General features: G+C 42.6%; 1 protein-coding gene across 1 annotated transcript in view; it reads left to right on the top strand.

Moving 5' to 3' along the window:
• Positions 1-22,649, top strand: part of LOC311135373 (metabotropic glutamate receptor 8-like) — a gene marked incomplete at both ends in the record, with an annotated part of 298,164 nt that overhangs the window by 229,882 nt on the left and 45,633 nt on the right. Inside the window, one exon of the mRNA XM_084169312.1 lies at positions 1,260-1,460. Within this exon, the coding sequence (XP_084025438.1) occupies positions 1,260-1,460 (201 nt within the window). The remainder of the gene's footprint in view (positions 1-1,259; positions 1,461-22,649) is intronic.

Below are 22,649 nucleotides of genomic sequence, written 5' to 3'. Positions count from 1 at the left end.
AGCTCAGGCGCATCCTTTTTCCATGATCATCATTGAGATGTTTCTACAACTTGATTGGAGTCCACCTGTGGTAAATTCAATTGATTGGACATGATTTGGAAAGGCACACATCTGTCTATAAGGTCCCACAGTTGACAGTGCATGTTACAGCAAAAACTAAGCCGTGAGGTCGAAGGAATTGTCCGTAGAGCTCCGAGACAGGATTGTGTCGAGGCACAGATCTGGGGAAGGGTACAAAAAAAATTCTGCAGCATTGAAGGTCCCCAAGAACACAGTGGTCTCCATCATTCTTAAATGGAAGATGTTTGGAACCACCAAGACTCCTCCTAGAGCTGGCAGTCCGGCCAAATTGAGCAATCGGGGGAGAAGGGTCTTGGTCAGGGAGGTGACCAAGAACCCGATGGTCACTCTGACAGAGCTCTAGAGTTCCTCTGTGGAGATAGAAGAAACTTCCAGAAGGACAACCATATCTGCAGCACTCCACCAATCAGGCCTTTATGGTAGAGTGGCCAGACGGAAGCCACTCCTCAGTGAAAGGCACATGACAGCCCGCTTGGAGTTTGCCAAAAGGCACCTAAAGGACTCTCAGACCATGAGAAACAAGATTCTCTGGCCTGAATGCCAATCGTTGCGTCTGTAGGAAACCTGGCACCATCCCTACGGTGAAGCATGGTGGTGGCAGTATCGAGGCAAAGATAAACGGAGCAAGTACAGAGAGATCCTTGATGAAAACCTGCTCCAGAGCGCTCAGGACCTCAGACTGGGGTGAAGGTTCACCATCAACAGGACAACGACCCTAAGCACATAGCCAAGACAACTAGGAGTGGCTTCGGGACAAGTCTCTGAATGTCCTTGAGTGGCCCAGCCAGAGCCCGGACTGGAACCCGATCAAACATCTCTGGAGAGACCTGAAAATAGCTGTGCATCAATGCTCTCTATTGATGAGAAAAAATAACAATTTTATCAATTTTAAATAAGGCTGTAACATAACAAAATGTGGAAAAATTCAAGGGGTCTGAATACTTTCCGAAGGCACTGTATGTATTGTGAGATGTTGTATTCCTTTGTGAGGTGTAATCATTTACACAAGGACTGTGTGAAAAAGTCAGGGACAGTCATATTGAATAGATCACGAATGTGGGAGTCTTATGTATTGTCTTCCTTATTCTTAAATGTACACCTACTCAGTCCAAGTGCGAATACTTGGGAATTGACAGTCAACAACATGACTGTGTTGGTGTTTTTCTCCTCTTGTCCAGGACTGGAGAAGGTGGGTCGTGACTCAACCTATGAACAGGAGGGGAAGGTACAGTTTGTGATGGACGCGGTTTATGCCATGGCCCAAGCCCTACACCGCATGCACCGTGAGCTCTGCTCAGGGTACCCAGGCCTGTGCCCACGCATGGCCAACATAGACGGCAAGGAACTACTGATCTTCATCCGGGCGGTAAACTTCAATGGTAAGGACTCTTTTCAACATCATCATCATCATCATCATACCTCCCCAGCCTTTTGTATGCCATACACTTGTTCAACTATTTACTTTTACTTTTTCAACTTTAACGTTTTCATTCTTCCTCATCACACTATGATTATTATGTAACTCTCCCCACATTTCCATTGTTGTCATTCTCCTTTGATTTCAATTCATCGTTGTTATACAGTACCTCCATAATCTATTATTCGATATGACTGCAATTCCTCTTCCTTAAGCACCTATTCATGAATTCATCTCTTAGCCTTGACCTCTTAATTTCTGTAATAACATGCACTTTCCTCCTCTGCTCTTCTCTCTCCTTGCCCTCCCCCTTACTCCTCCTTTCCTCCCCCTTACTTCTCTTTTTCTGGCCATCACTCTTTTAACCCACCTTCCAATCAGTCCATATTTTTCTACCCCTTTCATCCTCCTCTTCTTCACCGCTTCCTCTCCATACAGTATCTTCTACTACTGACCAATCCCTTTACTTTCTCCTCTCATCTTGGGTTATTGTGTATAGATTCATGAGGGATACAAAAAATAGTTTTTTTTTTTAGAATAAGGCTGTAATGTAACAAAATGTGAAAAAGTGAAGGGGTCTGAATACTTTCCGAATGCACAGTGTCTATAAATTCCAGTCATACTTTATCAAAAGCCTTTTCAAAGTCAGCAATGAATACCAGGCCTGGTTTCCCAGATTTTTCATATTGTTCTGTTGTTTCCAGTACCTGTCTTATATTATCTCCAAAGTAAAAAAACCTGTCTGATTAGGATGAATAATATCTGACAATACCTCTTTAATTCTATGCCCTATGCATTTTGCTAGAATTGTTGCATCACAACACTGAAGTGTAAGGGGCCTCCAATTTTTTTAATGGACTGGATCTTTATATTTACCACTTGGCTCCTGTTTCAGTAATAATGAAATCAGACCTTCTTGTTGAGTATCTGATAATCTACCATTTTATAGGAGTGGTTAAAACATGCTAATAACGGTCCTCTGAGTACATCAAAAAAGGTTTGGTATACCTCAACTGGTATGCCATTCAGCCCTGTAGTTTTCCTGGACTTAAATGCTTTAATTGCGTCAAGAAGTTCATCCTCTGTAATTTAGCCTTCACATGAGTCTTTCTGTACAGCTGTTAATTTTACATTATTAATAGAAACAATATCCTTACAATTAACTTTGGTTAGTGGAGATGGAGGAGACTGAAACGAAAACATATGCTGAAAGTACTTTGTTCCTCTTTCAAAATATCATTTGGTGACTGTCATTTCTAAGACGTTTCAGTAAAATTATTTTTGGTAGCATTTCTATGTTAAAGATAAAAAAAAAAAAAATGGTGCATTTTTCCCCATATTCCATCCAGCTCACTTTATTTTTATATTATAAACTGGGTGGTTCAAACCCTGAATGCTGATTGGCTGATAGCCGTGGTATACCACGGCTATAATTACGTTGGTAACCTGTTTTTAATAGCAATAAGGCACCTCAGGGGTTTGTGATACAGTGGGGTAAAAAAGTATTTAGTCAGCCACCAATTGTGCAAGTTCTCCCACTTAAAAAGATGAGAGAGGCCTGCAATTTTCATCATAGGTACACGTCAACTGTGACAGACAAAATGAGAAGAAAAAAAATCCAGAAAATCACATTGTAGGATTTTTTATGAATATATTTGCAAATTATGGTGGAAAATAAGTATTTGGTCAATAACAAAAGTTCCTCAATACTTTGTTATATACCTTTTGTTGGCAATGACACAGGTCAAACGTTTTCTGTAAGTCTTCACAAGGTTTTCACACACTGTTGCTGGTATTTTGGCCCATTCCTCCATGCAGATCTCCTCTAGAGCAGTGATGTTTTGGGGCTGTCGCTGGGCAACACGGACTTTCAACTCCCTCCAAAGATTTTCTATGGGGTTGATATCTGGAGACTGGCTAGGCCACTCCAGGACCTTGAAATGCTTCTTACGAAGCCACTCCTTCGTTGCCCGGGCGGTGTGTTTGGGATCATTGTCATGCTGAAAGACCCAGCCACGTTTCATCTTCAATGCCCTTGCTGATGGAAGGAGGTTTTCACTCAAAATCTCACGATACATGGCCCCATTCATTCTTTCCTTTACACGGATCAGTCGTCCTGGACCCTTTGCAGAAAAACAGCCCCAAAGCATGATGTTTCCACCCCCATGCTTCACAGTAGGTATGGTGTTCTTTGGATGCAACTCAGCATTCTTTGTCCTCCAAACACGACGAGTTGAGTTTTTACCAAAAAGTTATATTTTGGTTTCATCTGACCATATGACATTCTCCCAATCCTCTTCTGGATCATCCAAAAGCACTCTAGCAAACTTCAGACGGGCCTGGACATGTACTGGCTTAAGCAGGGGGACACGTCTGACACTGCAGGATTTGCTGCAGGATTTGAGTCCCTGGCGGCGTAGTGTGTTACTGATGGTAGGCTTTGTTACTTTGGTCCCAGCTCTCTGCAGGTCATTTACTAGGTCCCCCCGTGTGGTTCTGGGATTTTTGCTCACCGTTCTTGTGATCATTTTGACCCCACGGGGTGAGATCTTGCGTGGAGCCCCAGATCAAGGGAGATTATCAGTGGTCTTGTATGTCTTCCATTTCCTAATAATTGCTCCCACAGTTGATTTCTTGAAACCAAGCTGCTTACCTATTGCAGATTCAGTCTTACCAGCCTGGTGCAGGTCTACAATTTTTTTTCTGGTGTCCTTTGACAGCTCTTTGGTCTTGGCCATAGTGGAGTTTGGAGTGTGACTGTTTGAGGTTGTGGACAGGTGTCTTTTATATTGATAACAAGTTCAAACAGGTGCCATTAATACAGCTAACGAGTGGAGGACAGAGGAGCCTCTTAAAGAAGAAGTTACAGGTCTGTGAGAGCCAGGAATCTTGCTTGTTTGTAGGTGACCAAATACTTATTTTCCACCATAATTTGCAAATAAATTCATAAAAAATCCTACAATGTGATTTTCTGGATTTTGTTTCCTCAATTTGTCTGTCATAGTTGACGTGTACCTATGATGGAAATGACAGGCCTCTCTCATCTTTTTAAGTGGGAGAACTTGCACAATTGGTGGCTGACTAAATACTTTTTCCCCCACTGTATATGGCCAATATATCATGGCTAAGAGCTGTGTCCAGGCACGACGCAACGCTTGATCTTTCTTGAATAAGTTTGTTTTTCCTCTAACTTATTCTGTGCCTCTATGGTACAGTTTTTATTTTTATCTTTCTGTACTGTTAGTCCCTCTATTTCCTTTGTTAATATTAATTATTTTGACCTAAATTGCTGAAGATGATTATTGAATTGCATGGCCTCTAAAGGCACATTTATGTCCCATATATTAAGGAGATCTGCTGTACCTGTATTATGTCGGGGAAAAGTCAGTTATGAATTATTATGTCCTGGTTAAAAACAAGTTGTCATCCAATAGGCTTTGGTAAAATTTCTAATATCCTCGCCCATGTCGAAATTCTGTAAGAGTAATGTATATGCCAATTATTTGATGGTTTTACCGCTTTCTGTCCATATCAACACTTTCTTAACTTTTGGTGCCAGCGAGAATAACATAAGAAAGTAGTCAAGACGATTAGATTGATTGAGCTTCCGCATGTATATATCACTAGGTAAGGATATTTAAGCCTCCATATATCCACTAGATCCAATATATGATGATATTCGTGATTTCCTTAAGTGCATAAGGGTGATAGTTTGTAGTGTGATTTCCTTTACGGTCCATTGAGGTATTTAAAACGGTATTATAATCTCCCACCATAATAATAGTTTGTAGGCTTGATAAATTATTATATATTTTTTCAAAGTAGTGTGGATCATCATTATTTGGACCGTAAAGATTAATGAATGAGTTTCCTGTAAACAATAAATATTCTACTAAACAAAAATATAAACGCAACATGTAAAGTCTTGGTTTCATGAGCTGAAATAAAAGATCCCCGAAATGTTCCATATGCACAAAAAGCTTATTTCTCTCAAATGTTCTGCCCATTTTTTACATCCATGTTATTCAGCATTTCTTATTTGCCAAGATAATCCATCCACCTGACAGATGTGGCATATCAAGAAGCTGATTAAACAGCATGATCATTACACAGGTACACATTACGTTGGGGACCATAAAAGGCCACAAAATGTGCAGTTTTGTCACACAACACAATGCTACAGATATCTCAAATTTTGAGGGAGCATGCAATTGGCATGCTGACTGCAGGAATGTCCACCAGAGCTGTTGCCAGAGAATGTAATGTTCCTTTCTCTACCATAAGCCGCATCCAACGCTGTTTTAGAGAATTTGGCAGTACGTCCAACTGGCCTCACAACCGCAGACCACGTATAACCACACCAGCCTAGGACCTCCACATCCGGCTTCTTCACCTGAGGGATCATCTGAGACCAGCCACCCGGACAGCTGATTAAACTGGGTATTTCTGTCTGTAATAAAGCCCTTTTGTGAGGAAAAACTCATTCTGATTGGCTGGGCCTGGCTCCCCAGTGTGTGGGACTGTCTTCCAAGTGGGTGGGCCTATGCCCTCCCAGGCCCACCCATGGCTGTGCCCCTGCCCAGTCATGTGAAATCCATAGATTAGGGCCTAATTCATTTATTTCAATTGACTGATTTACTTATATTAACTGTATTTTTGTTCTGTATACTGTACAGTCATGGTCAAAAGTTTTGAGAATGACACAAGTATTGGTCTTCACAAAGTTTGCTACTTCAGTGTTATAAGATATTTTTGTCAGATGTTACTATGGTATACTGAAGTATAATTACAAGCATTCCATAAGTGTCAAAGGCTTTTTTTGACAATTACATTAAGTTTATGCAAAGAGTCAATATTTGCAGTGTTGACCCTTCTTTTTCAAGACCTCTGCAATCCGCCCTGGCATGTTGTCAATTAACTTCTGGGCCACATCCTGACTGATGGCAGCCCATTCAATGCTTGGAGTTTGTCAGAATTTGTGGGTTTTTGTTTGTCCACCCGCCTCTTGAGGATCGACCACAAGTTTTTAACAGGATTAAGGTCTGGGGAGTTTCCTGGCCATGGACCCAAAATGTTGATGTTTTGTTCCCCAAGCCACTTAGTTATCACTTTTGCCTCATGGTTGGTCGTCACCAAATTGTTATTGGATGGTTGGGAGAAGTTGCTCTCAGAGGATGTGTTGGTACCATTCTTTATTCATGGTTGTGTTCTTAGGCAAAATTGTGAGTGAGCCCACTCCCTTGGCTGAGAAGCAACCCCACACATGAATGGTCTCAGGATGCTTTACTGTTGGCATGAAACAAGACTGATGGTAGCGCTCACCTTGTCTTCTCCGGACAAGGTGTTTTCCGGATGCCCCAAACAATCGGAAAGGGGATTCATCAGAGAAAATGACTTTACCCCAGTCCTCAGCAGTCTAATCCCTGTACCTTTTGCAGAATATCAGTCTGCCCATTATGTTTTTCTTGGAGAGAAGTGGCTTCTTTGCTGCCCTTCTCGACACCAGGCCATCCTCCAAAAGTCTTCGCCCCACTGTGCGTGCAGATACACACACCTGCCTGCTGCCATTCCTGAGCAAGCTCTGCACTGGTGGTGCCCCGATCCCGCAGCTGAATCAACTTTAGAAGATGGTCCTGGCGCTTGCTGGACTTTCTTGGGCGCCCTGACGCCTTCTTCACAACAATTGAACCTCTCTCCTTGAAGTCCTTGATGATCCGATAAATGGTTGAATTAGGTGCAATCTTACTAGCAGCAATATCCTTGCCTGTGAAGCCATTTTTGTGCAAAGCAATGATGACGGCACGTGTTTCCTTGCAGGTAACCATGGTTAACAGAGGAAGAACAATGATTTCAAGCACCACCCTCCTTTTAAAGCTTCCAGTCTGTTATTCTAACTCAATCAACATGACAGATTGATCTCACTGACATGGTCCTTTTGTGGCAGGGCTGAAATGCAGTGGAAATGGGATTATGTTCATTTTCATGGCAAAGAGGGACTTTGCAATTAATTGCAATTCATCTGATCACTCTTCATGACATTCTAGAGTATATGCAAATTGCCATCATCAAAACTGAGGCAGCAGACTTTGTGAAAATTAGTATTTGTGTCACTCTCAAAACTTTTGACCACGACTGTATATTCCTTCTCTTTTAGCCAGGAAAATACTGATAATCTTTTCTTATTATCTACTATGCCATTACAATTATAACTGGCTATACTTATTTCACCATTTACCATAATGAGATACAAGTTTAAATTTTATTTATCATAATATATGTTTGTAAACTTACAATTAAAAATTACCATAATGATTGAGTGTCCATATAGCCAAATACCATGGTATTTGCATTGCTACTGAGTAAACCTCCAATTGTTCTCCCCACGGACTGGCAGACCACCCCTGTCCACCTGTATCCTAGGAACATTGAGAGATTGAGACCCATCCTTTAAAAAGAGCACACAGTGCCACCTACAGAACAGAAGCAGATTAACTGCCAAAAGCATTTCCACCGCACTCACCTCGATTTTATTGTATGCAGTTATTTAAAATAAATATACAGTACCAGTCAAAAGTTTGGACACACCTATTAATTCAAGGGTTTTTCTTTATTTTTACTATTTTCTACCTTGTAGAATAATAGTGAAGACATCAAAGCTATGAAATAACACATGGAATCATGTAGTAACCCAAAAAGTGTTTAAAATATAAAAATATATTTTATATTTGAGATTCTTCAAATAGCCACCCTTTGCCTTGATGAAAGTTTTGAACACTCTTGGCATTCTCTCAACCAGCTTCACCTGGAATGCTTTTCCAACAGTCTTGAAGGAGTTCCCACATATGCTGAGCACTTGTTGGCTGCTTTTCCTTCACTCTGAGGTCCAACTCATCCCAAACCATCTCAATTAGTAAGAGGTCGGGTAATTGTGGAGACCAGGTCATCTGATGCAGCACTCCATCGCTCTCCTTCTTGGTAAAATAGCCCTTACACAGCCTGCAGGTGTGTTGGGTCATTGTCCTGTTTCTTTGCAGCAATTCAACCATGAAGGCCTGATTCACGCAGTGTCCTCTGAACAGTTGATGTTGAGATGTGTCTGTTACTTGAACTCTGTGAATCATTTATTTGGGCTGCAATTTCTGAGGCTGGTAACTCTAATGAACTTATCCTCTGCAGCAGGTAACTCTGGGTCTTCTTTTCCTGTGGCGGTCCTCATGAGAGCCAGTTTCATCATAGCGCTTGATGGTTTTTGCGACTGCACTTGAAGAAACTTTCAAAGTTCTTGAAATGTTCCGTATTGACTGACCTTCATGTCTTAAAGTAATGATGGACTGTCATTTCTCTTTGCTTATTTGTCATTGTCCAAGATGGCGTAGCAGTGCGGTCGTGTTTCCTGTAGTGTCCTCATGTAAATTTTTCGTATGTATTTTTCAATCTCACTTTCCATCCTTTAACTAAATATACTTTCCTGCAACCCGCCTCACCCACTGTGGAACGGATTCTGTTATTTCTTTATATCTTCTTATCTAGAACATCCGGCTGAAACTAGCCAGCTAGCCAGCTAACTAGCTACCTGCTATTAACCACCGTTAGCGGTCTTCACCATTGTCCGTGGCCTGCACTACCTACCAGCCAGCTCTGGCCAATTACTGGCCAGTCTGCACATCGCGCTATCGAGCCATAGCATATCGGATTTTCTGCCGGAATCACTGAATCACTGGCCTTCAACACTGGATCATCGCAACTAGCTAGTTGCAACCGAATGGCTGTTGTTGTTGTTGTTGTTGGCTAATCACCACTGTCCAGAAGCAAGCCCCAGTTAGCCTTGAGCTAGCCTCGAGCCAGGCCCATCTCCCGGCTATCTACCTCTCTGTTAACCGGACGGGACCTCCTAGTGTTGACAGGGAGACCCGCTGATCCATCACGACTGGTCTGCCGACGTAATCGTCTGATGTGGTTTCAACAGGCTTCCCGTTGTGACGACCACGAAGATCCATCTGCTAGCCCCGGCCCGCTAGCAGACGCAATCAACAGCGATGCCTCCTGCTCACCTGTGCCGTAGCAGCCACTGAACTGCTCACAGACTCAGCTATTGCTTTTCATTGGACCTTATGATCACTCAGCTACACAGCTGATGCCTGCTGGACTGTTCCTTTATACGGTACCGCATCCATTTTATCTGTTTAGCCTCAGCTCAAACTTTTGTCGCCATTACCAGCTGTTGTCTTAGCTCTCTCGAATAACACCTGTGATTGCTTTATGCCTCTCTCCCATGTCAATATGCCTTGCCTATTGCTGTTTCGGTTAGTTCCTACTGTACTTTTTCACTGTAGAGCCCCCAGTCCCGCTCAACCTGCCTCAGATAGCTCCTTTGTCCCACCCCCCACACACGCGGAGACCGGCTCAATCGGTGCCTTCAGTGATAATATCTCTTTCATCGTTACCCAACGCTTAGGTTTACCTCCACTGTACTCATATCCTTCCATATCCTTGTCTGTACATAATGCCCTAAATCTATTAAAAAATGCCCGGAAATCTGCCCCTTTTATTCTCTGTAGCCAACGCACTAGAAGACCAGTTCTTAAAGCCTCTAGCCGTATCCTTATTCTATTCCTACTCTGTTCCTCTGGTGATGTAGAGGTTAACCCAGGCACTGTAGCCCCCAGTATCACTCCTACTCCCCAGGCGCTATCATTTGTTGACTTCTGTAACCGCAAAAGCTTTGGTTTCTTGCATGTTAACATCAGAAGCCTCCTCCCTAAATTTGAGTTATTCAATGCGTTATCACACTCCGCCAACCCTGATGTTCTAGCAGTGTATGAATCCTGGCTTAGGAAGGCCACCAAAGATTCAGAAATGTCCATTCCCAACTACAACATTTTCCATCTAGATAGAACTGCCAAAGGGGGCGGAGTTGCAATCTACTGTAGAGATGGCCTGCAGAGCTCTATCATACTATCCAGGTCTGTGCCCAAACAGTTTGAGCTTCTACTTCTAAAAATCCACCTTTCCAGAAATAAGTCTCTCACTGTTGCCGCTTGCTACAGACCACCCTCAGCCCCGAGCTGTGCCCTGGACACCATATTTGAATTGATTGCCCTTCATCTATCCTCAGAGTTTGTAGTGCTTGATAACCTAAACTGGGATATGCTTAACACCCCGGCCGTCTTACAATCTAAACTAGATGCCCTCAATCTCACACAAAATATCAAGGAACCTACCAGGTACAACCCTAAATCCGTTAACATGGGCACCCTCTTAGATATCATCCTGACTAATTTACCCTCTAAATACACCTCCGCTTTCTTCAACCAAGATCTCAGTGATCACTGCCTCATTGCCTGCGTCCACAATGGGTCCGCGGTCAAATGACCACCCTTCATCACTGTCAAACACTTCAGCGAGCAGGCCTTTCTAATTGACCTGGCCCGGGTATCCTGGATGGATATTGACCTCATTCCGTCAGTAGAGGATGCCTGGTTGTTCTTTAAAAGTGCTTTCCTCTCCATCTTAAATAAGCATGCCCCATTCAAAAAATTCAGAACTAAGAACATATATAGCCCCTGGTTCACCCCAGACTTGACTGCCCTTGACCAGCACAAAAACATCCTGTGGCGTACTGCATTAGCATCGAACAGCCCCTGCGATATGCAACTTTTCAGGGAAGTCAGGAACCAATATACAAAATCAGTTAAGAAACCAAAGGCTAGCTTTTTCAAACAGAAATTTGCATCCTGTAACACTAACTCCAAAAGGTTTTGGGACACTGTAAAGTCCATGGAGAATAAGAGCACCTCCTCCCAGCTGCCCACTGCATTGAGGCTAGGAAACACTGTCGCTACCAATAAATCTACGATAATCGAAAATTTCAACAAGCATTTTGCTATGGCTGGCCATGCTTTCCACCTGTGTACCCCTACCCCAGCCACCAGCTCTGCACCCTCTGCTGCAACTTGCCCATGCCCATGCCCCCCCACTCCCGCTTCTCCTTCACCCAAATTCAGATAGCAGATGTTCTGAAAGAGCTGCAAAATCTGGACCCCTACAAATCAGCTGGGCTAGACAATCTGGACCAAAAAATTAGCCGCAGACATTGTCGCAACCCCTATTACCAGCCTGTTCAACCTCTCTTTCGTATCGTCTGAGATCCCCAGAGATTGGAAAGCTGCCGCGGTCATCCCCCTCTTCAAAGTTGGTGACACTCTAGATCCAAACTGTTACAGACCTATATCCATCCTGCCCTGCCTTTCAAAAGTATTTAAAAGCCAAGTTAACAAACAGATCACCGACCATTTCGAATCCCACCGTACCTTCTCCGCTATGCATTTCTGAGCTGGTCATGGGTGCACCTCAGCCACGCTCAAGGTCCTAAACGATATTATAACTGTGATCGATAAAAGACAGTACTATGCAGCCATCTTCATCGACCTTGCCAAGGCTTTCGACTCTGTCAATCACTGCATTCTTATTGGCAGACTAAACAGCCTTGGTTTCTCAAATGACTACCTCGCCTGGTTCACCAACTACTTCTCAGATAGAGTTCAGTGTATCAAATCAGAGGGCTTGTTGTCTGGACATCTGGCAGTCTCTGTGGGGGTTCCACAGGGTTCAATTCTCGGGCCGACTCTATTCTCTGTATATATCAATGATGTCGCTTTTGCTGCTGGTGACTCTCAGATCCACCTCTACGCAGACGAGCTTCAATGCCATACAGCACTCCTTCCGTAGCCTCCAACTGCTCTTAAACGCTAGTAAAACGAAATGCATGCTCTTCAATCGAACGCTGCTTGCACCCCCCCGCCCGACTAGAATCACTACTCTCGGCGGGTCTGATCTAGAATATGTGAATAACTACAAATACCTAGGTGTCTGGTCCTTCCAGACTCACATTAAGCATCTCCAATCCAAAGTGAAATCTAGAATTGGCTTCCTATTTCACAACAAAGCCTCCTTCACTCATGCTGCCAAACATGCCCTCGTAAAATTGACTATCCTACCGATCCTTGACTTCGGCGATGTAATTTACAAAATAGCCTCCAACACTCTACTCAGCAAATTGGATGTAATCTAACACAGTGCCATCCATTTTGTCACCAAAGCCCCATATACTACCCACCATTGTGACCTGTACGCTCTCGATGGCTGGCCCTCAATACATATTCGTCGCCAAACCCACTGGCTCCAGGTCATCTATAAATCACTGCTAGGCAATTCCCTGCCTTATCTTAGCTCATTGGTCACCATAGCAACACCCATCCGTAGTAGGCGCTCCAGCAGGTATATCTCACTGGTCATCCCCAAAGCCAACACCTCCTTTGGCTGCCATTTCTTCCAGTTCTTTGCTGCCAATGACTGGAACGAACTGCAAAAATCTCTGAAGCTGGAGACTCTTATCTCCCTCACTAACTTTAAGCATCATTTGTCAGAGCAGCTTAGTGATCACTGCACCTGTACACAGCCCATCTGTAATTAGCCCACCCAACTACCTCATCCCCATATTGTTATTTGTTTTGCTCATTTGCACCCCAGTATCTCTATTTGCACATCATCTTCTGCACATCTATCATTCCAGTGTTAATACTAAATTGTAATTATTTTGCACTATGGCCTATTTATTGCCTTACCTCCATAACGTACTACATTTGCACACACTGTATATAGATTTTCTATTGTGTTATTGACTGTATGTTTTGTTTATCCCATATGTAACTCTGTGTTGTTGTTTTTATCGCACTGCTTTGCTTTATCTTGGCCAGGTCGCAGTTGTAAATGAGAACTTGTTCTCAACTGGCTTACCTGGTTAAATAAAGGTAAGCCAGTATGGACTTGGTCTTTTACCAAATAGGGATATCTTCTGTATACCCCCCCTACCTTGTCAAAACACAACTGATTGGCTCAAACGCATTAAGAAGGAAAGAAATTCCACAAATTAATTTTTAAGAAGGCACACCTGTTAATTGAAATGCATTCCAGGTGACTACCTCATGAAGCTGGTTGAGAGAATGCCAAGAGTGTGCAAAGCTGTCATCAAGGCAAAGTGTGGCTACTTTGAAGAAACTCAAATATAAAATATATTTGGAATAGTTTATCACTTTTTTTGGTTAATACATGGTTCCATATGTGTTATTTCATAGTGTTGATGTCTTCACTACTATTCTACAATGCAGAAAATAGTAAAAATTAAGAAAAAGCCTTGATAGAGTATGTGTGTCCAAACTTTTGACTGGTACTGTATATTAAAAAATATTGCACATCTTAATTTATGAATAATATGTGTAATAATGTAGGTAGTTCATACGAAGGATTGTTACCTATAACCAGGATTGTCATTACAAAAATTACATTTTTGGCAAGCAATTCTTATTTAGGCAAACAAGTATTGTGATTCATCCTGTATTGTCCCTAACATCATTACCCCATTGTAACAGATGTGGGATACACACACACACACACACACACACACACACACACACACTCATACACAATCCCCACCCTTCCCCCTCAAACAACCACAAGCTCAAATTTTTAACAGTTGTTCCATCCCCGAGACCAACTCAAGAGAAGACTTGATGTGCGAATGCATATACACTTTTTGAGAAGGCAGGCAATTATTGAGCAAGAATGGGGAGATTTGCTTAACCAATGTCAAGTCCTAGCTGATGGAGCTCAGATACACCCCCCCCCCCCCCCTATCCTGAAACACACACACTCTGGTCCCCCATTGTGACCATTATCCCTAGTATCTCTGTGCAGTCAGACCTTTTGATTATTTTGTGCCACCAGGGCCACAATAATTTCCCCCCTCTCTGATTGTCAGAGTGTGACCCCATCCCCATGGGTCACTGCAGTAGTGTTGCCAGCATCAAAATCTAACTAAAATAAAATGTATTGGTCACATACACATGGTTAGCAGATGTTATTGCAAGTGTAGCGAAATACTTGTGCTTCTAGTTCCGACAGTGCAGTAATATCTAGTAAGTAATTTCTAACAGTTCCACAACAAATTTCTAATACACATAAATCTAAGAAAAGGAATGGAACAACAATATAGAAATATATGGATGAGCAATGTCATTGTCAGAGCGGCATAGCCTAAGATGCAATAGATAGTATAGAATACAGTATATACATATGAGATGGGCAATGAAAGATTTGTAAACATTATTAAAGAAGCATTATTAAAGTGACTAGTCTTCCATTTATTAAAGTGGCCAGTGAATTTCAAGTCTGTATGTAGGCAGCAGCGCCTGTGTGCTAGTGATGGCTGTTTAACAGTCAGATGGCCTTGAGATAAAAGCTGTTTTTCAGTCTCCCTGTATCAGCTTTGATGCACCTGTACTGACCTCACCTTCTGGATGATAGCGGGGTAGTTGTCCTTAATTATCTTTTTGGCCTTCCTGTGACATCGGGTGCTGTAGGTGTCCTGGAGGGAAGGTAGTTTGCCCCCGGTGATGCGTTGTGTAGACCGCACCACCCTCTGGAGAGCCCTACGGTTGTGGGCGACATAATGCTCTCAATTGTGCATCTGTAAAAGTTTGTGAGGGTTTTAGGTGACAGGCCAAATGTATTCAGCCTCCTGACGTTGAAGAGATGTTGTGCCTTCTTCACCACACTGTCTGTGTGGGTGGACCACTACCTGGGTGGGGGTGGACCACTACCTGGGTGGGTGTGGACCACTACCTGGGTGGGGGCACCCCACCGAAATTCCCACCGGCTAGGGACAAGGTCATCAAGGTTCTCATTAGCAGCTTTGAGAAACTCCTTGTATATAATGCTCACCCATCCGAGGACTTTGGCTTTGTTGGACCAACCCTGCCAGGCAGGCTCAGACTCTTGAGGGGGCAGTGCTGCTTTAGTGGGTCTCTGACCACGTTTATCTTTCTGTCTTGGCTGTGTATAGGCTACTTGCAGTAGGCCTATAAAACAGATAAGGACTTCTCCTTAGGGTGTGGGTCGCTCATGTGGGTGTCTAGGGTATAGGGTTGGGGACCGTTCCATCATGATAGGACAATAAATAAATAAATAAAATGTAGAATTAATTTTAAAATGTATATCCCATATCTGCACAAAATTGAAAGCTCTCTCTGTCACAACTCCTGCTCGCAGACAGACACACATGGGCTCTGGCATTTGCAACCATTTTTATTTTTCACTCACTTAACTCCACACTTTTCCAAACACAAAAACACACACCCCACCTTCCATCACAATGCACCTACACATACCCACAGACTGTGCCTTCTATGTCCTCTCTTTGCTGTGTTTTTATCCCTACCATGTTGATTCCTACCAGTTCCTTATATTTGAAGCTGTATAATTTATTCTAATGCTGTCTTTTATATATTTATAAATACTATGAATAGAAAGTCGATTAGTAATTATTTTACAACATTCCCTATGTTGAATGGTATAGTGTAGTTGTATTTTTTTATTTATTGTTTTACCCCCTTTTTCTCCACAATTACGATCTTGTCTCATCGCCGCAACTCCCCAACGGGCTCGGGAGGCAAAGGTCGAGTCATGCGTCCTCCGAAACATGAACCGCCAAACCACGCTTCTTAACACCCACCCGCTTAACCCGGAAGCCAGCCGCACCAATGTGTCGGAGGAAACTGACGACCGAGGTCAGCCTGCAGGCGCCCAGCCCGCCACAAGAAGTCACTAGGGCGCGATGAGCCAAGTAAAGCCCCACCCCGGCCAAACCCTCCCCTAACCTGGACGACACTGGGCCAATTGTGCGCCGCCCTATGGGACTCCCGATCACGGCCGGTTGTGATACAGTCCGGGATCGAACCCGGGTCTGTAGTGACGCCTCTAGCACTGCGATGCAGTGCCTCAGACCACTGTGCCACTCTGGAGGCCCCAGTATTTTATTTATTTTGTTGTATTATTTTTATTTTATTTTATTACAATCCCTACAATGGACAATATTGGGTGTTCCATTATTCGACTCCTCTATGGAAACATTGTATTATTTACAAGGTTATACAGTAACTATTGGGCAGATAGGAATGGCTTTCTCCTGCTATTGTGTTTTTGTCATGTTTGCTAGACTGATGATTCACAGATACAACTTAGATACAGTCGTCTATATGTCCCTCGATCTCTTCAGCTTGGAACACATGCAGAGCTGAAGACAGCTCCTGTTCAGTGGTGTGTGATAACAGTGTGATTAATTTAATGTTGGCCCAGTACTTTTGTAATTCTACACCAAAGTACCTCTTGAATGGGTTTGATGAGAGGCTAGATAAAGCTGGTACACCTTCATCTCTTGCCTATTATTTCTGCATAGACTTTCAAGGTTGACATCCTTTTCAAAGCGTGTGGCTGTTCACCCATGACTGCATGGCCAGGCACGACTCCAACACCATCATTAAGTTTGCCGACGACACAACAGTGGTAGGCCTGATCACCGACAACGATGAGACAGCCTATAGGGAGGAGGTCAGAGATCTGGCCGTGTGGTGCCAGGACAACAACCTCTCCCTCAACGTGACCAAGACAAAGGAGATGATTGTGGACTACAGGAAAAAAAAGAGGACTGAGCACGCCCCCATTCTCATCGACGGGGCTGTAGTGGAACAGGTTGAGAGCTTCAAGTTCCTTGGTGTCCACATCACCAACGAACTATCATGGTCCAAACACACCAAGACAGTCGTGAAGAGGGCACGACAAAGCCTATTCCCCCTCAGGAGACTAAAAAGATTTGGCATGGGTCCTCAGATCCTCAAAAAATTCTACAGCTGCACCATCGAGAGCATCCTGACTGGTTGCATCACCGCCTGGTATGGCAACTGCTTGGCCTCTGACCGCAAGGCACTACAGAGGGTAGTGCGTACGGCCCAGTACATCACTGGGGCAAAGCTCCCTGCCATCCAGGACCTCTATACCAGGCGGTGTCAGAGGAAGGCCCTCAAAATTGTCAAAGACTCCAGTCACCCTAGTCATAGACTGTTCTCTCTGCTACCGCACGGCAAGCGGTACCGGAGTGCCAAGTCTAGGTCCAAAAGACTTCTCAACAGCTTCTACCCCCAAGCCATAAGACTCCTGAACAGCTAATCATGGCTACCCGGACTATTTGCACTGCCCCCCCACCCCATCCTTTTTACGCTGCTGCTACTCTGTTAAGTATTTATGCATAGTCACTTTAACTCTACCCACATGTACATATTACCTCAACTACCTCAACTAGCCGGTGCCCCCGCACATTGACTATGCAACGGTACCCCCCTGTATATATAGCCTCCCTACTGTCACTTTATTCTATTGTATATATAGCCTCCCTACTGTCACTTTATTTTTTACTTCTGCTCTTTTTTTCTCAACACTTTTTTGTTGTTGTTTTATTCTTACTTTTTGTTTAAAATAAATGCACTGTTGGTTAAGGGCTGTAAGTAAGCATTTCACTGTAATGTCTGCACCTGTTGTATTCGGCGCATGTGACCAATAAAATTTGATTTGATTTGATTTGATTTGGTGAGATGGACTTGCTTAGATAAAGGTATAAATAAATAATACACACTCTGTGGAAGCTAAGGTTTTGAAATGGCTTTCTTTATACTTGTGGTGCTGAATGACTCAGTTATTTAATCAATGTGCACTATTCAACCCTAGCCATCTGTCTGTATTGTACTGTAGACACACATACAAAGGCAGAAATAGTATTTTTTTTATTCAAGAATGTAGCCCATCCTTTCAGCACAAAGGCCCTATCTCAATTTGGTAATATTTCTCAGTCCTTAAACTAAGACCAGACTATGTTGTATCCTGTTAGGCACACTTTGCCTTGATCTGCCTCAAAGTTTTAATAACTCAGTCGGGAAAGTTTCTATATATCTCCAAGTGCCTCTCCTTCCAGCTCCCTACCTGAGAGGGAAAGGCAGATTTGAATAATTCTGTTATCTTCTTCTCAGGCGATGGGTTAGGGAGCGATATGGAGCAGGGAAATAGGCATGCTCACTTGGTTTTCATGGCAAACATGCAGAACTAGTAAAGCTTCAGTAGACTTTTTAACAATTCAGACCTTGAAGGGATTCATATCTCTGCCAAGCTTGATGAATGTGGAACTGCACTGTGTTATTTTAGGGGGGAAAAACATTGAATTAGCAATGAATATGACCGCGGGCTGAAATTGCAAGCCTGTGTTAAGTCAAACCCACGTTACTGCTGCGTTGAATGATGAAACACTATATTTTGTGTGTGCCTTGATCATTAAATTAAATAAAAAGTAGGGAAACAAAAAGAGGAAAAAGTGATGCATGCTTGCATTTTCAATTCTAAGTGTAGGATGAACGTTTTGCCGGATAATCTTTTAATAAATAATGCAGATTGATAGGTTCAAGAGAAGAGGGGAAAGGGATGTGGGAAAACAGTTTGTGTGTGTGTGTGTGTTTATGTGTGCTACGCTTGATTGAGCCTGCAGGGGTGCCTGAGTGTATGAAATACATAAAATATTCCAGGAGGATGCCTTTGGGTATTTTATAGTCTATATGTGTGGATATGTTCCTGTATACCATGCTTGATTTAGCCTGTATGAGTGCCATATAAACACACACACACACATCACATATGAGCGTCATCACAGGTTTTTTTCCCACACTAGTTTTCTGTGAGCAGACCATAATCAGAGTTTGTAATGGACCAAATCCGACTTCCAAGCAGCACTTTGACAGTGACTTTGACTATAGCCAGAGGCTAATTGCTAACACAACAACTTTCCCATTTGCATACGCTTATTTTATATTAGCATTGAGAGGCTAATAGAGAAGGAGCATACAGGACTATTTGTGGCTTTTGTGCCTTGTTTTGAACATGATTACTAAAGCAAAGAAAAACAGAATAGCCATCGGGGTGATTTATTGCATTAGTTTACATGAATTTTAATTAAAGGGTGATAAAAGTCCATTTGCAGTTTGGGGGTATTTTGCTTTATCACATTATTCACGCTTTCCTTTTGATGAATGAACAAACAAACAAACAAACAAACAAACAAATTAAGTCACTGACAGGTTGCTAACCCTATGTAGCATGTTGCAGAATGAACAACACATTTCCTCTCCCACCCCTGAGCCCTCTGTGCAGCCAAGGCACAATCAATAGTGGGAGATTAATTCAATAAGCTAGAAATCTCCCACTGCCATTTATCAGGCCTAATGCCCACTGCCTGTCAGTGTCCTAAAGAATGTCACTTCAGTCTGGGATCTATTAAATCACAATCTGTGAATTAATAGAACATTAAGCCTCTTGGCAATGACTACTCTTACCTTATTTACTGACAGCAGGGCTGGCATTAGATACTTGAACCATGACACTGTCGGCAATTTAATGAGGAAAGTGTAGCTGAGAATATACAGTGCCTTGCAAAAGTATTCACACCCCTTGGCATTTTTCCTATTTTGTTGCATTACAACCTGTAATTTAAATATATTTTTATTTGGATTTCATGTAATGGACATATACAAAATAGTAATGGAGCACCATTAAATCCATTATTAAAACATTGAAAGAATATGGCACTACAACAAACCTGCCACGAGAGGGCCGCCCACCAAAACTCACGGTCCAGACAAGAAGGGCATTAATCAGAGAGGCCGTACACTCCACAGAGTGGCCTGAAAAAAGCCATTGGCATGTGTTCGCCAAAAGGCATATGGGAGACTCCCCAAACCTATGATAGAAGGTACTCTGGTCAGATGAGACTAAATTGAGTTTTTTGGCCATCAAGGAAAACGCTATGTCTGGCGCGAACCCAACACGTCTCATCACCCTGAGAACACAATTCCCACAGTGAAGCATGGTGGTGGCAGCATCATGCTGTGGGGATGTTTTTCATCGGCAGGGACTGGGAAACTGGTCAGAATTGAAGGAATGATGGATGGCTCTAAATACAGGGAAATTCTTGAGGGAAACCTGTTTCAGTCTTCGAGAGATTTGAGACTGGGGCGGAGGTTCACCTTCCAGCAGGACAATGACCCTAAGCATACTGCTAAAGCAACAATCGAGTGGTTTAAGGGGAAACATTTAAATGTCTTGGAATAGCCTAGTCAAAGCCCAGACCTCGATCCAATTGAGAATCTGTGGTATGACTTAAAGATTGCTGTACACCAGTGGAACCCATGCAACTTGAAGGAGCTGGAGCAGTTTTACCTTGAAGAATGGGGAAAAATCCCAGTGGCTAGATGTGCCAAGCTTATAGAGACATACCCCAAGAGACTTGCAGCTGTAAATGCTGCAAAAGGTGGCTTTTTATTGTTTCACAATAAAACATATTGTTGTGGTAGGCAAGTTGTGTAAATCAAATGATGCAAACCCCCCAAAAATCAATTTTAATTCCAGGTTGTAAGGAAACAAGATAGGAGAAATGCCAAGGCGGGTGAATACTTTCACAAGCCACTGTAACTGCCAAAATAAAGGAAACACCAACATAAAGTGTCTTAATAGGGCGTTGGGCCACCACAAGCTAGAAAAAACTATTTTTCCGCCCATTATTTTGGATATATTGTATATTGTATATTGGCAGTGCCATGGCTTGTTTGCACTGCCAATATAGGAAATGAAATGTAAAATATATGACCTACATTTTTATTGACAATGTAGCTGTAGCGCTCCTTCAACCAAACAAAAATATTGTTTTCATACAGTGTTATCTGGAAGAGTTTAGTGAGGAGATTATATCTGCTGTAGTCTCGTGACTGCACACATCAGATTGTCATGGGTTTGGAAGGCCTTGTAACAATAACCCATTTATGAAGCATAACACGGTATACCATTCGCAATATGTATGTGTTATTTTACTTTTTTACAGATCATCAAGCCCATCTACAGTTCAGTGTCATCGGTCAACGCATTCCTTTTACAAAAAATATTCTTCCTAGCCTTAGATTAAGATTAAAATCACTTTTAGGTGAACGGATGATCTCCGCATGTGTGTTTCCCACCATAAAGCATGGAGGAGGAGGTGTGATGGTGTGGGGGTGCTGGTGAAACTGTCAGTGATTTATTTAGATTTCAAGGGACACTTAACCAGCATGGCTACCACAGCATTCTGCAGCGATACGCCATCCCATCTGGTTTACGCTTCGTGGGAATATCATTTGTTTTTCAACAGGACAATGACCCAAAACACACCTCCAGGCTGTGTAAGGACTATTTGACCACGAAGGAGAGTGATGGAGTGCTGCATCCTATGACCTGGCCTCCACAATCCCCCAAACCTCAACCCAATTGAGATGGTTTGGGATGAGTTGGACCGCAGAGTGAAGGAAAAGCAGCCAACAAATGCTCAGCATATGTGGGAACTCCTTCAAGACTGTTGGAAAAGCATTCCTCATGAAGCTGGTTGAGAGAATGCCAAGAGTGTGCAAAGATGTCATCAAGGCAAAGGGAGGCTACATTGAAGAATCTAAAATATAACATTTTATTTTGATTTGTTTAACACTTTTTTGGTTACTACATGATTCCATATGTGTTATTTCATAGATGTGATGTCTTCACTATTATTCTACAATGTAGAAAATAGTAAAAATATAGAAAACCCTTGTATGAGTGGGTGTGTCCAAACACTTGACTGGTACTGTATATATATATATATATATATATATATATATATGTATATATATATATATATATATATATATATACAGTGAGGGAAAAAATTATTTGATCCCCTGCTGATTTTGTATGTTTGCCCACTGACAAAGACATGATCAGTCTATAATTTAATGGTAGGTTTATTTGAACAGTGAGAGACAGAATAACAACAAAAAAATCCAGAAAAACGCATGTCAAAAATGTTATAAATTGATTTGCATTTTAATGAGGGAAATAAGTATTTGACCCCTCTGCAAAACATGACTTAGTACTTGGTGGCAAAACCCTTGTTGGCAATCACAGAGGTCAGACGTTTCTTGTAGTTGGCCACCAGGTTTGCACACATCTCAGGAGGGATTTTGTCCCACTCCTCTTTGCAGATCTTCTCCAAGTCATTAAGGTTTCGAGGCTGACGTTTGGCAACTCGAACCTTCAGCTCCCTCCACAGAGATTAAGGTCTGGAGACTGGCTAGGCCACTCCAGGACCTTAATGTGCTTCTTCTTGAGCCACTCCTTTGTTGCCTTGGCCGTGTGTTTTGGGTCATTGTCATGCTGGAATACC

This window comes from Coregonus lavaretus (genome assembly GCF_964263955.1).
Source record: "Coregonus lavaretus genome assembly, chromosome: 9".
Classification (NCBI taxonomy): Eukaryota; Metazoa; Chordata; class Actinopteri; order Salmoniformes; family Salmonidae; genus Coregonus; species Coregonus lavaretus.
Note: the sequence above shows the minus strand (reverse complement) of the source record. Positions and strands in the feature narration are given on the sequence as shown.